We start from the raw sequence: 12,431 nt of genomic DNA, 5'->3' as shown, positions 1-12,431 counted from the left end.
AGTGTTAGCTCAGGAACACGGGAGGTGGGTGCTCGGCAGCTGCACCTCCGAGCCCGGGGCATCTGCCGGGGGCACCAGGGCCGTGTCCCCATCCCAAAAATGCCTCCTCGGCAGGAGCTGGCTGTGCTTGTCAGAGACCGGAAGCGGGATTATGCTGTGCTGGGATGTGGAGATCATAAAAATGGTTTGTTTGGGTTTGGGTTGGTTTTTTTTTTCCCCTGGTTGGACGTTGAAATTGAACACGTCCGATCCTCTGCGTGAGCCGCCCCGCGGCCTCCTCGCAGCCTTGATGGAAACCAGGCATCACTTGTGCTCTCCCCAGCAGAGAGGGCAGCACAGAGGGCTGGGGAAAAATGTGAATGTGGATTTAATGGTTTTGTGTGTTAGAGATGTGGTTGAGCAGGAGGAGTGTGTGGGGGACAGCCTCAGGGTGCTTTTTTTTTTTCATAATTTATTTATTTCCCCTCTATCCAATAAGAGATAACTGCACAGTTCCACGAGCACTCAGTCTCTGCCAGGAGCTGGAGTCGATTTCCCACCTCTAACCCTTGCAGGCAGTGCCATTTTCTTCTGTAAGTACTTCAACCCCCCCACAGTGTGCTTTTACTTAATTTTTTGGGGAACGTTCTGCAGGATCTGTTGCCTTTACGTATTGCAGGAAGCACTACATGATCACCACATGGTGCTGTGGGGAAGAGGGAAGTGTCAGGCAGCTGAGATGGCTCTGCTGCTTCTCCTACCACAGGTATGGACTGCCAGGGACCAGAGAGCACAGTGATGGGCATCCCATTAGCATCCCACTGGTCTAAAATGGGACTGTTGAGCTCTTCCTTGTCCGGTCCACCTTTCCAACAGAACCAGGTTGTTTAATTTTTTCCTGCGATTTCCACTTTACTGGCCATAAACCCTGACTCCCTTGTAAATGCAGAGCCCTTGGTTCACTACTGCTGGCCTTGACTCACCTCAGCCCTCTCTGGCTTCCTTTTCCTGGGGGTAAAAAGCAGGTTGAAGGCCTTCACTGGCACAGTGATAGCACTGGGTACTGACAAACTACAGTGCCAGGGAGATGCTGTCCCTCTCCAGGCTAATCCTTGTCTTCCTTTTCTCCTTTTCCTGATCCTATTTTCCCCACTCCTCTCAGCTGCTCATCTCTCCAAGTCCTTCATCGCTCCCTAAGGCAACAAAGGTATCTCCACAAGGGCCTTCCCGCATTTTTATGCCATGTTCCAAGAAATCTAAAAGATTCTTAAGGGCGCTGGGTATGGAATTGTGTGGGTTCAGCTCTAAGCAGCTGCCTTGGTTCCTGGGTATTTTGTCAGGTGAGTTGTTGAACACAGCAGCCCAGGCTTGAGTTTGAGCCAAGCTGATGAGTCCCAGTGCGCAGCCTGCCCTCCTCCTCTCCATCAGCCAGCAGACCAAAGCAGCGGAAGCCAAACAGTGGAGGTGAGCAGAGGAGGGAATTTCGGAGTTGACACAAGCTTTGTGCACTAGCTCAGACTCGTAACTCCTTCCCACATCTCAGCTTGGGAAGGAGCTCCTGGCCAAGGCAATTAAACCAGCCTGCTCTGGTCCCCACTTCCCCCTCAGCTGCTCCTGCAGGTCAGTCACAGGCCATGAGAATTTTGTCAAGGTAGCTCCAGTCTAAGGAAAAAAAACCCCTTTTCCTCTCAATCCCTCAGCTTTCAGCCACGGGTGACGCCATAAATTCCCCTACTCTGGTTACTGTAAAGTCTTTCAGGGTGGTCAGGACTTGAATTCCTCACACAAAAGAAGAAGCAGGGGAAGAGGAAACTGCAAGCAAGGGCCTTCCCCACCTCAGGGATCTGTCACAAGGACTCAGCAAGGCTCCAAGCGTGGTTTCTTGCTCTGCAGTCTCTCAGCTCAAGCCTCCTGGGTAAGTGCCCCTCACTCCCCTCTCGCCAGTGAACACCCTCCTCCCAGCCTGTGCTTCCCACTCATGCTCCAGCAGGTCCATCTGGCTCCTTGGCCCCTCTGATCTGCAGGTTTGTTGTTGCACTTCAGCTTTGGAGTAACCAGAAGAGGCAGAGCTCATCCAGCATCGCAGAGCTGTGGGGATGGCACTGGGTCCTGTCCTGAGCTGTATGGCACTGGTGCTCCACCAGCTCCCAGCCAGCTTCCATCCTGGACCTCAAATCCAGCTGCTGTGTGAGACACAAGTGAGCTTCTGTGCCACCCCACACCGCCCAGCCTCACCTGAGGGCTGTGCTGAGATGTCATGAGAGAAGATCAGTGAAAAATCAGCAGCCAAGTGTCAGCACTGCCAGAGAAGGTCCTTGCTAAGGCAAGTTCCACCACGGAGCAGGACGAGGACAGGTCATTTTGCAGAAAGCCATAGTGACCATGGCTAACCCCACCCCAAGCATGTGAGTCTTGTGAAAGGAGTAAATACACACTTCTCACAACCCTCTGCACTGGGGAAAGGGCCTTCTTGGAATAAAGGAGCAATCCAGGTTGGCTTTGGAGAGGTAGGGACATGGGATGGATGATTAGTTTGTCCACTGTTTGAGGAATGGTCTTGGGGAAATTGTCCCAAGGTGCAGAGTTCTCGGTCTTCTCCCAGCACAGGCAGCTGCATGGAAAAATATCCCCTGGGCAGAGCTCAGTGTTTGGTCCCAAGCAGGTACTGCCACAGGGGTGAAAACCCAGTGAGTTTGGATTTGGTTTAGAAAATAAAACAAAAGCAAGAAAGTAAAAAACATAGAGTCTTTATCTGCCTTATGGCTCCAGAGTCTTCCCATGCTTGGATATAATTTCTACAGCTATGGATTAGAAATGCATCTTCTCTTCAGACAAGTCTCAGAATCACGTGACTCCAGGAGCACAGAGATTTGAGGAGGAGCTGTTGCATGTCATGAACTTTGGATCTGGGGGGGGGCTCAGCTGGATAGAAAATCTTCCCACCTGAGCAGTGTTCCCAGGAGACAGTCTGACTTGGGAGCCGGCAACTGGGCTAAGAGGCTCCGAGTGTTGGGAGAGGATCAAAAAGCTCCCCTGGCAGTAAATCTTTCACCTGCCATGTGACTCACTGGGGTTTGTGGCCATTCCTCCGAGGTCGGCCCCGGGTCAGGATTTCTCCTGTCTCTTTAGCCCCCAAACCTGGAGATTTTTGTCTTATCTTTGACGCCATCTTGACACCGAAAACAAATTATGGCCCAATTCCCCTTACTGAGAGGGGCTGGGGCTACCTTAAGTGGCCTGAACTATCGGGCGCTTCCTTCAGAGCGGTAATTAGTGGGGCGTGGGGTGGGGAGGGGGCAAGGACGGGGGGTACCCCTGACATGGGGCTGCCCTTGTTCCCCTGCTTGGGCATGGCAGGAGGGCACATCCCACCCAGCCCCATCCCATCTTATCCCATCCCATCCTACTCACTCTGGCCGAGCCCTGCTGCACGCCTGGGCTCCAGGGAGGCCAAGCAGAGGTGGGGCTCTCTGCCGCTCCCTGCCAGGGTGGTGTCCGGAGGGAGCTGCCCCTGTCCCACACCTCCCCCAACCCTGTGTCACCGGCTGGGGCCAGCCCAGAGGGGCCCCCTGACGGGAGGCAGCAGCGCTGGCCCTGGCCGTGACCTTCGGGATGACCTCGAGTGAGTCCCTGCCAAGGCTGGGGCCGGCTGTGCCTCTGAGCCCGAGCTGGGACATTTCTGTGCTCACCCCAAGGAAACAGCGAACAGCAGCATCACAACAGAACGGCCGTAACGACCGATCTGAAACTTTTTAAATTAGTTTTTCTTCCCATCTTTCAGGGTCATTACACTGCGCTCTCCTCTGCTCTGTGCCAGGGCTGTGCTGTCTGCCCAAACTCAGCAGCTGTTTTTGGGCTGGCAAATCCAGCTGGCAGCCTGGACCATGCTCATGGGTGAGCGGGTGGCTGGGGCTGGGGGTTTCTTCCCCCCCTCTTTTTTTTTTCCTTTTTTTTTTTGTCGGATTGGTATTTTATTTGGCTCCATCCTGTCTACCGAGCTGTCCAGTGTAACCCTTCCCTTGCTGCTTCTGAGATAAGAATAGGCTCCCCCGAGATCAGATAAACAGGCCCATAAATACCTACAACAACAAGAAGCAGGGTCTGGGCTTGGCAGAAAGGGAGGGGAAAAACAAAACAAAAAAAAAGGCAAAAAAGGAGCCATTCCTTTGCACACCAAACCCTAGAGGTGCAGAGCGAGAGGTGGGAAGTGCTCGACAACCCCTCTTCCCCCAGCACTTGCCCCTTGGCCAGGGCAGGCAGCAGAGTCCCCTCCACCGTCCCTCGTGGCTGGATTCCAGCGGCAGGGAACATGGCACGTATGATGCTGCCCCGGGCCAAGCGGTCCCGACGCGCGTGTGCTTCTGTCCAGGCAACTGCCGACTGCAGCCGGCGCGCCCGGAGCGAGCTGCTTCCCAACGGCATCAAGTTCACGGCAGGGTCGCGCTGTAGGTGTGTGCAGGGCCACCTCCCCTGACCGACGAGCTAGGCCCCTAAATAGCCAAAACTTCCAAGCTGGTGGCTTGGAATTTTCTTCTTCCAGCCAGTTCTGGTGCAGGGAGCACCGGGAGCTCTGCCAGAGGTTGCCGAGACTCCGTCCCCAGCCGCTCAGGTTCGCTGCCGGAGGAAGGGAAGCTGCTCCTGTGCAGGACTCCCACTCCCCTGCAGCTCCTCTCCCTTTGGGGGTGAAGGGGTGACCCCACCCTAGGCTGGAACCGGCGCTGAGCTCAGCCTGGACTCCCCTTCCCGACCCCGGCGCGGCAGAACCGCGTGCCCGGTGTCGAGGTGGGATGGAACTCGCTCCCGGGAAATACAGCCCTTCCAAAGCGTTCTGGGGAGCAGGGAAGTCCCTGCCTACAGGAAATGTTTAGTGCCTTGTTTTTGTTTTTTTTACCCACTCTCCCCCAAAACACGGAGCCAATATCTCAGGCGGAAACCCCTTTGCTGGGCAGGGAAATCCTCTGCAGCCGTGGAAACGGAGAGCGTTTTCACTTGCAAAGTCCCAAAAGAGCAGGGGAGGCTGGCACGGGGGACACCTTCCCTAGAAGTTTGCAGCCAGCAGGTACTACCAGCAGAAACCTGTGGTAAGAAAAGCGAAATTCCTGCGGATGCACGCAGGACATCGGCCCGGCGGTGCAGGGTGCCCCATCCCAGAAGCAGAGCTGGAAAGCCGTAAAATAAAAAGCAGTGGAAGTTTTTGGTGGAGTAAAATGTCCGTAGGCGGCGGGTGATGTTGCAGATGGAGCCTGGTGTGCCGGGACCGAGGACACGGCTCCTGTGCAGAGTCGCCCCTGCCTCACGCAGCAAAGCAAGTCCCAGGTCCCCATTTAACCCTTTCCCTCAGCCCCGATTGGTGCCGTATGGATACAGGGATACCGGCTGGCACACGTAAACAGGACGGGGGCTCCATACATTTGTGGGGCGCTGGATTACAGTGTTAGTGATGGCTTGGGAGCTTTCCCGTAAAAACCCGACACTTAAGGGACTGTGAAACTTAGCCGTAAAATAGGATAGTTGGGGCTGATTTTCTGTACATTTTCTTTTTTTCTTTTTCCTTTTTTTTTTCCCCCTGAATGAGTTTGGTTTTACGAATGCCCTACTCTCTAACTTTACTCTTGGAATTGGTACCATGCTAAACTTTTTATAGCTCTAACAAAAAACAACAACAACAACAACAGCAACAAAAAACACTACGGACATTGCTCCTCTCAGGCAGTCAATTTTTATCTCAGCCTCACTCAAAGAGATCGGAAAATAGATCAGGGGCTGGGAAGGCAGCCTTGCAGGGGGGAAGACTGATTCATGCAGCCAGATCCTTCATCAAGATTTAATTACGCTGGCCAGACCCCCGAATGTTTGTGTGTCTGTCCGTCTGTATTTGTACACACACACAAAGTTGCTGTAAAACCCGAGCCGCTTCCTCACGGGTGAGCTGGGGTATTTTCGGTGTGTGTGGCTGCACAAGCAGATTGTCCGACATGTCAGCGTTTTACAGATGCTGCATCATTATTTCTACACCTTTGGTCGCAATCAAAAGCTTGGTTTCAAATAGCAAATGTAAAGCTCCCTGCTGAGCTCTCAGATTAGCCCTACAATAATGTACAAGTTTTCCCTATGCTGGTTTTCTTTTTCCTGAGCAGCCGACGAGTGTAAGGGTTTATCCTGGTGTCTCTGGGAGCAACGGCATGGGAAGTCAGGATCAGGCCCTGAGCCTCTGCACACACGTCTTGGTAGTCTCTGGTAGGAAAACCGTGTGTGCACAGAATAAAGGAATGAGGATTTGGCTTTAATTACTAAGGATTATTAAGGATTTATGCCTGAGAGGTGGCAGAGATGACTTTAGGCTGTGTGAGCATTCGTATGTCTGAGGCTCGTGGTGTCCATCGCATTTGGATGGAGGAGAGGGGATGTTGTGCCTTCAAAACATCCCCCGCTGGCCAAGGCAGCGCCCAAGAGGGGATCCCTGGGAGAAAGTGCTCCTGGTGTCAGAGCCGGGTGAGCTGCCTGGGCAGGGAAGGGCAGCCGAGTGTTGCTTCTCTGCGTGGCAGCAATAAAAGTGGCACTCCACAGCTCACCGGTGCTCGTGCCACGCAGACGCTGTAGAGGCCTGATCCTGCCATCCTTCCCCAGGCCAAATACGAGTCCAGTTCCTCCAGCAGGTCTCCTGAGTCGGGGGGAAAGGGGTTGTAGGGCAGGGGCGAAGTTCGTGCCCTGGGGCAGACTGCGGGTACACGTTTGTAGAGCCCTGCCAGCTCCCGGGGCGAGCAAGCACGGCACAAACGAGTCCCAAAGGATCCCACGGAGCTGCCCAAGGCACCAGGGGAGGGATTCCCTCGTATGGATCGGCCCTACAGCAGGGTACTGACTTCAGAGGGGTCCTTAATCCCGCAGCACCCCTCGCCCCGCGGACGGCGCAGGGGGCCCGGCTGCAGCTGCACGATTGCCGGAGCAGGGGAAGGCAGAGGGCTCGGACCCGAGACCGTTTGCATAAAGTTTAAATTTCATTTTATTTAATTTTTTTTTTTTAGTTATTCAGTTTTAAATACGTGGTGTGGCGCGCCCGGTCCCTCGGGAAGTGGTCATGCAGATCTGAGGTAGAAAACCCGGCACAGGAGTGTTCCCAAATGCACCTCTAGGTAGTTTCACCGCACCCACACGTTGGTCAGGCAGCGGACAGGGTCGGGAAGGGGTCGGGGACTCGTATTTACAACAGCAAACGAATCGAACCGTTTTAGCCCGGCCCGGGAGGGCAGGAGCCGCCGATCGCTGCTGGCAGCGGGAAGGAGCAACGATTACTGCAAACGGGGGAGGGGGCGACGGGGGAAAGGGCCCGGCCGGTCCCCGCTGCTGGCGGGGCGAGCAGGACCCGGCCCCGCAAAGCGCTCTCGCCTCTCTCCCGCGGAGCATCCGTCCGGGAGGGGGGCGGCCAGGCCAGGTCCCCGCATCCTGCGCCTGGATGGACTCCGGGGCCAGGCCAGGATCTCCGACATTGCACATGGAGGGGCGAGCGGGGAGCGCCGTCGGGGCGCCGGGACAGCCCTCAGGGGTTCAGTTCCAGAGCCCAGACCTGCTGGGGCCAACCCGTTCGGCCCTTCAGCTTCTTCTCGCCGTGACCCAGAGGCTGCGAGTAGACCTCGGGTTGCTGCGGGAGAGGAGATGGGGAGAAGGGGGAGAAAGGAGCGGTCAGGAAAGGAGCGGGGTCCCGGGCCGCCCGCCCGACCCTTGCGCCCTCCGCAGAGCTGGAGCCAGGCCCCGCGGCTCCGAGCGGCTCTACCAGCCCGTGGATAAAGAGGGGTTTTGGGGGGCCCTGCTCCCCCACCCACCCGCTGCAGCAGGGGGAGAAGCGTCTGCCTTTGCTCCGAAACACTCCCGCGCCTGCTCCTCCCTGGAGAGCTCCCGGGAGAGGTGAAGGACAGACGAGGGGAGGCTCCGCCGCGGCCGGTCCCGGGGGCTGATCCCTCGGGGAAAGCGCCCGGGAGCCTCTCCGGCCCGTCGGGAACCCTCCGGGCAAGTTGGATGGGCTATTCTCCTCCGAGTTTTCTTCCACGGATTTTTTTTTTAAATTTATTTTTACGCTGGGCAAAAAGGCTCCAGCGGGGCTGGGAGAGTTTGGAGGTTTTTTCACCCCCGGCCACGGGGCTTTCCCCTCCCGATCCCGGCCCACGGAGAGCAGGGACGCAGGACCCGGTCCGCCTCTTACCGTCTCCCTTTTTCTCTTGTTCTCCCTGCCGTCGGCCTTCTTGAGCTCGGCTTTGAAGCCCTCGGTGTCCCCGGGCTGGCTGTCCTTGGCCAGCACCTCCATCAGGTAGGCGATGTAGCTGGTGGCCAGGCGCAGGGTCTTGATCTTGGAGAGCTTGGTGTCGGCGGGCACGTTGGGGATGCACTCACGGAGCTCTGCGAAGGCGCTGTTGATGCTCTCCGTCCTCCGCCGCTCCTTCTTGGGTCCCCCGACTCCTTTTCGCCGTCCCAGGCGGCCGCTGAGAGCCTCCAGCCGCCCCGGGCCGTTCGGACCGTACTCGGCGGGGCCGTAACTCGGGCTCTGCCCGGCGAGCTCGGGGGTCCCCTCGGCCGGGTTGAGCACCCAGCCGGGGAAGTAGGTGCGCTCCTGGTGACACCGCGCCGCCGGCCCGAAAAGGAAGGGGTCGTGCAGCATGTGGTGGTGATGGTGGTGGTGGTGGTGCTGGTAGCCCCCCACCAGGTTCATGGTCCGCCCCGCTGGCCCCGGGGGCCGCTCAGCAGCGCTCCATGGCCGGGCGGGCGGCGCTCCCCGCCGGACGGGCGCGGTGGGCAGCGGGGAGCGCGGCTCCGGCGCGGGGCTGCGGTGGTGGAGGCGGCTGTGGGGTTTGGGGTGGGGCGGTCGGGGTTTGGGGTTTTGGGTTTGTTGTTTGGTTTGGGTTGGTTTTTTTTTTAACCCCTTCTGGAGCCTCCAGACCCTGCCTTTATATAGGGCCGCGGCCCCCCCGCCGCGGAGCCAGTGGGCAGGGGAGGATGCGCGGGGGCCCCGGGGGGAGCGGGGCGGCGGAGGGGGCGTGCGCCGCGCTACGGGCTCGGGGGTTTGGGCTCACACCTCCGCCGCTTGCCCTCACCCCCCGCCTGCTCCTTGCTTGCAGGGAGAAGGGGATGAGAAAGACCCGAGAGGGACCCCCGCCCCCGCCCCGGCGCGCTTACATCCCCGCTCCCGGGGCGGGGGTGTCCGAGCCCCCCGAAAGCCGCCGCGCTCCGGCGGGGGACGAGAGGCGGCAGCGGGGCGGGGGAACCGCGGGTGTCCGGACCCACGACGGCCGGGCTGGGCCGTGTGCGCGTTCCGGGGCCGCAGTGACCCGGGGGCTTTCTGCTGCCCAAGAGCCGAGTCCCCACTCCCCACGCGGGGCAGGCTCGTCCCCGTGGGAGCGGAGCGCGGGGAGGCTGCGGGGCCGGCTGGGCAGTGCGGGGAGCTCGTGGCCGCTCCCGGGGAGTCGGGGGAGCCGGGGAGAGGAGGAGGAGAAGGCACCAAAGGGAGAACGGGCTCGGCACCCCCGGGGTTCGGGATGGCAGGGATGGGGTGTGGGCTCCCTCCCCGTACATGGGGCTCATGGCCCACGGCTGCTCCATGGGTTGCACAGCTGCACACAGATGTGCACTGCACGCGTGTACAACACACCCACGCTGTGCAAATGCTCCCTGCACGTGTGTGGTTACACCATGGCTGTGTGCTGCTCACAGAAATACACTGGATGTGTTTCTCACAGGTACCGCAGACAGAGATGCTGCAGACACTGCACAACCCTCTGTGCTCTACACACACACCCTGAACATGTTACACACACACCCTGAACATGTTACACACACACATACATGCATGTAACTGCACCCACATGCATTACATACACCAGCAGCACAGAGATGCCGCACACACAATGCCACCGTATGTATATTACATACAGACACATTGCACACACACACATATCACACATGTGGCATATAAACACACATGTGTACACTGCACACCCATCCACAGACACTGCATGGACACATAAATGCACTAAAATGATACTATCCACACGCACAAACTTATTTATGATAGAAGAGTGGGGACCTGCCCTGTGTTTCCCTGTCACAGCCTCGCTACAAAAGGGCTGGGGGAGCCCACTGGATTTGGGATCTTGTATTTCACCGCAGATCCCAAACCCAAGCCCAGCGTGGGGCCCTGCAGTGGACAGCAATCCCACTTGTCTCTGCACCCATGGGAGACAGATTCCCAGGAGGACTTCACCCCCAGCCCAGCTGGGTGGGGTTGGGGCCGACCCCTGCTCTTGCCGCAGTGACTCCCAGTGAGGACAGGCTGGGCACGGCGGTGGCGATCACAGCACGGCGGGGCAGGAAGGGGCTTTGGGCCCGAGGTATGTTAGCGATTAACGGCGCTTTCCAGCGATTCATCTTGCAGCGGAGGGTGGAAACGTTGGAGGGTTGTTTGCAGGCGCTTGTATTAATCATCCGGGCTAACACACCATTAACGTCCTCCTGCATTTTAAAGATGACAAATTTTATTTGACTTCTCTCAATCACGGTTCCCGGGTGGATTCGGGAGCCACTTAAATGCCTCGGATTTTCCATCGTTAGTTGTTACAAGGCGAGTTGCAAAGGCAGGAGGCTGGGGGGGCCGGGGCAGGGTGCAAGCGGGTCTCCGGTTCTGCCGGGCCCTGGCGTCTGGGGGGGAGCGGCCGTGCCGGATTGCCCAGCTTTGTTCCCCCCGCTTTGTTCTCAGCTGCTGCAAAGCCCCCCTTCTCCACCCCCTTTAAACAAGCGCCCTCCAAACATTTGCTAGTGATTACTCTCCCGTTAGAGTCAGCCCTTGGGTAGGGCGTCGTGTCCCCGGTTTCCTTCAAAACTCCCGTGGCTGGGTGGGATCCCCAAGCCCAGCTCAGAGCTGGTGGGAGCCAGTGTCCACCTGGGTGAGGCTCAGGGGTATCGCTTCGTGCCTCAACCCCCCGATGCTGGCAGACCTGTGGAGCCCTGCTCTCCCTTACAAACCAGCCAGGCTCTTTGCTGAGCTTCTCCCCAACCCTGTAAAAGCCCTGATTCAGCAAGCAGGCAGGATGGAGTCTGTGCCACTCAACCCCATCTCTAGAAAACACCCCTCCCAAAAAATACCCCTTTCATCCCCCTAGCCCTGCGTTGCACAGGCCACTCACAGCAATGTCCAGCTCAAAGCTGTCACCTCAAGCTGTGCACTAGAGCCACCTCCAGCCTCTGGCCACCGAGCCAGGTAAGCCTAGCCCAAGCCTGGGCATTATCTTGCTTTATCCACCCCCTGACAGAGGTCCCTGCACCCTGCAGAGTTTGGGAAGTGCTCAGCTGAGCAAATAATGGGACCAGAGGGTTGATTTTCCTTTGGAAAATCATTCTAATCTTTCGTGTTTTAATAAAATAATAAAACCAGAGCCCTTTTCATGCCGACACCTTCTAAATCAAACCAGACTGCCTTTGTCATGGCGTCCAAATTTAGCACGTCTCAAACTTTTGGTGAGTTTCTTTAATTTCACATGTCTCCACTTGCATGGGGGGAAAGTGCCAAGCAGTTCAGATTGGGCAATTTACCGGGATGGCAGGAAGAACCATGTTTCCCTCCACCTGCTTTCATTCCCGAGGGAGGTCTCTTGCCCCCATGGCCGGGTGATGGTGAGGGGGCCAGTGCTGCATGTTGGGAGTGAGGTTATCCTGGGTCTCCGTGGACCCCAGCAACCCAACCCCAGCAGGAGCCACCAAGCTCTGAACCCGTCCCCTGTCTCGGGACGGGAGCTGTGGTTTTGGCCCCGGCCCCTCAGCCACCTCCTTATCAGCGCCCGGGGAGCGGCAGCCCCGGGTGTCCTGTGACTTTGACGCCAGCTCTGCTCCCCCCCTCCGGCTCCCTTATCTAAATAGGAGCGTAAATCAGGGCCTTGGCAGATGCCCTGGCAGGACAGGGACTCCATAAAAAGGGGCTCTGCTCCAGCTCTGTTTACATTGCAGCCCCGTAAAATATTCCCTTGTCTTCCTTGTTAGCATCTCCCTGCAGCATCCCGGCACCTTTCTGCACCCACATCCCCCCCACCCCAAGCTCCACTGCAGCCCTGGGGTGCAGCTGGTAAGGTCCCATCCCCAACACCCACAGCCCCCCACCATGTCCCCCCATCAGGTTATTCCCAAGGTACCTCCACACCAGCCACTGCCTTCGATTCCCTCCTCAACCACCACAGGCACAGAGCAGGGTTGAGCCAGCTCCCCTGGGCAGCTGGGTTGTGTCTAAAGGTGCCCCTGGGTATTTATAGCACTTGCCTGGAATAATACAATAATAATCACTCAGCACCTTCCTAACAGTTCTGCTCCTGGAGGCCTTGGGGGACAGTGGCAAAAAGCCTTGGGAAACTGAGGCATGAGCAGAGTCTGCTTCAAGGAGAGGTTCAGGAGGCTGCTCTGGGGGATTATTTCCCTCCTGG

General features: G+C 57.7%; 1 protein-coding gene and 2 long non-coding RNA genes across 4 annotated transcripts; 2 read left to right on the top strand and 1 right to left on the bottom strand.

The window, feature by feature from the left end:
- Positions 1-78: 78 nt before the first annotated feature.
- Positions 79-680, top strand: LOC113967186. The gene is made up of 3 exons (XR_003534114.1): positions 79-184; positions 479-572; positions 659-680. It is a non-coding gene; the product is annotated as an uncharacterized LOC113967186 (long non-coding RNA).
- On the top strand, positions 675-2,497 carry LOC113967185. 2 transcript variants are annotated; one of them, XR_003534112.1, is made up of 2 exons: positions 675-745; positions 1,731-2,497. It is a non-coding gene; the product is annotated as an uncharacterized LOC113967185 (long non-coding RNA). The 2 variants fall into 2 exon arrangements; XR_003534113.1 differs by having other exon boundaries at positions 680-745; positions 1,680-2,497.
- Positions 2,498-7,515: 5,018 nt separating this feature from the next.
- On the bottom strand, positions 7,516-8,680 carry HAND1 (heart and neural crest derivatives expressed 1). Its single transcript, XM_027682866.1, has 2 exons — positions 8,177-8,680; positions 7,516-7,618 (listed from the first exon to the last, which is right to left on the bottom strand). The coding sequence occupies exons 1-2, from the start codon at positions 8,678-8,680 to the stop codon at positions 7,517-7,519; spliced, it is 606 nt and encodes a 201-aa protein (XP_027538667.1). The 3' UTR covers position 7,516.
- Positions 8,681-12,431: the final 3,751 nt, after the last annotated feature.

The sequence above is a fragment of the Neopelma chrysocephalum genome, unplaced genomic scaffold, assembly GCF_003984885.1.
Source record: "Neopelma chrysocephalum unplaced genomic scaffold, ASM398488v2 Primary Assembly neopelma1_63, whole genome shotgun sequence".
Lineage (NCBI taxonomy): Eukaryota > Metazoa > Chordata > Aves > Passeriformes > Pipridae > Neopelma > Neopelma chrysocephalum.
Note: the sequence above shows the minus strand (reverse complement) of the source record. Positions and strands in the feature narration are given on the sequence as shown.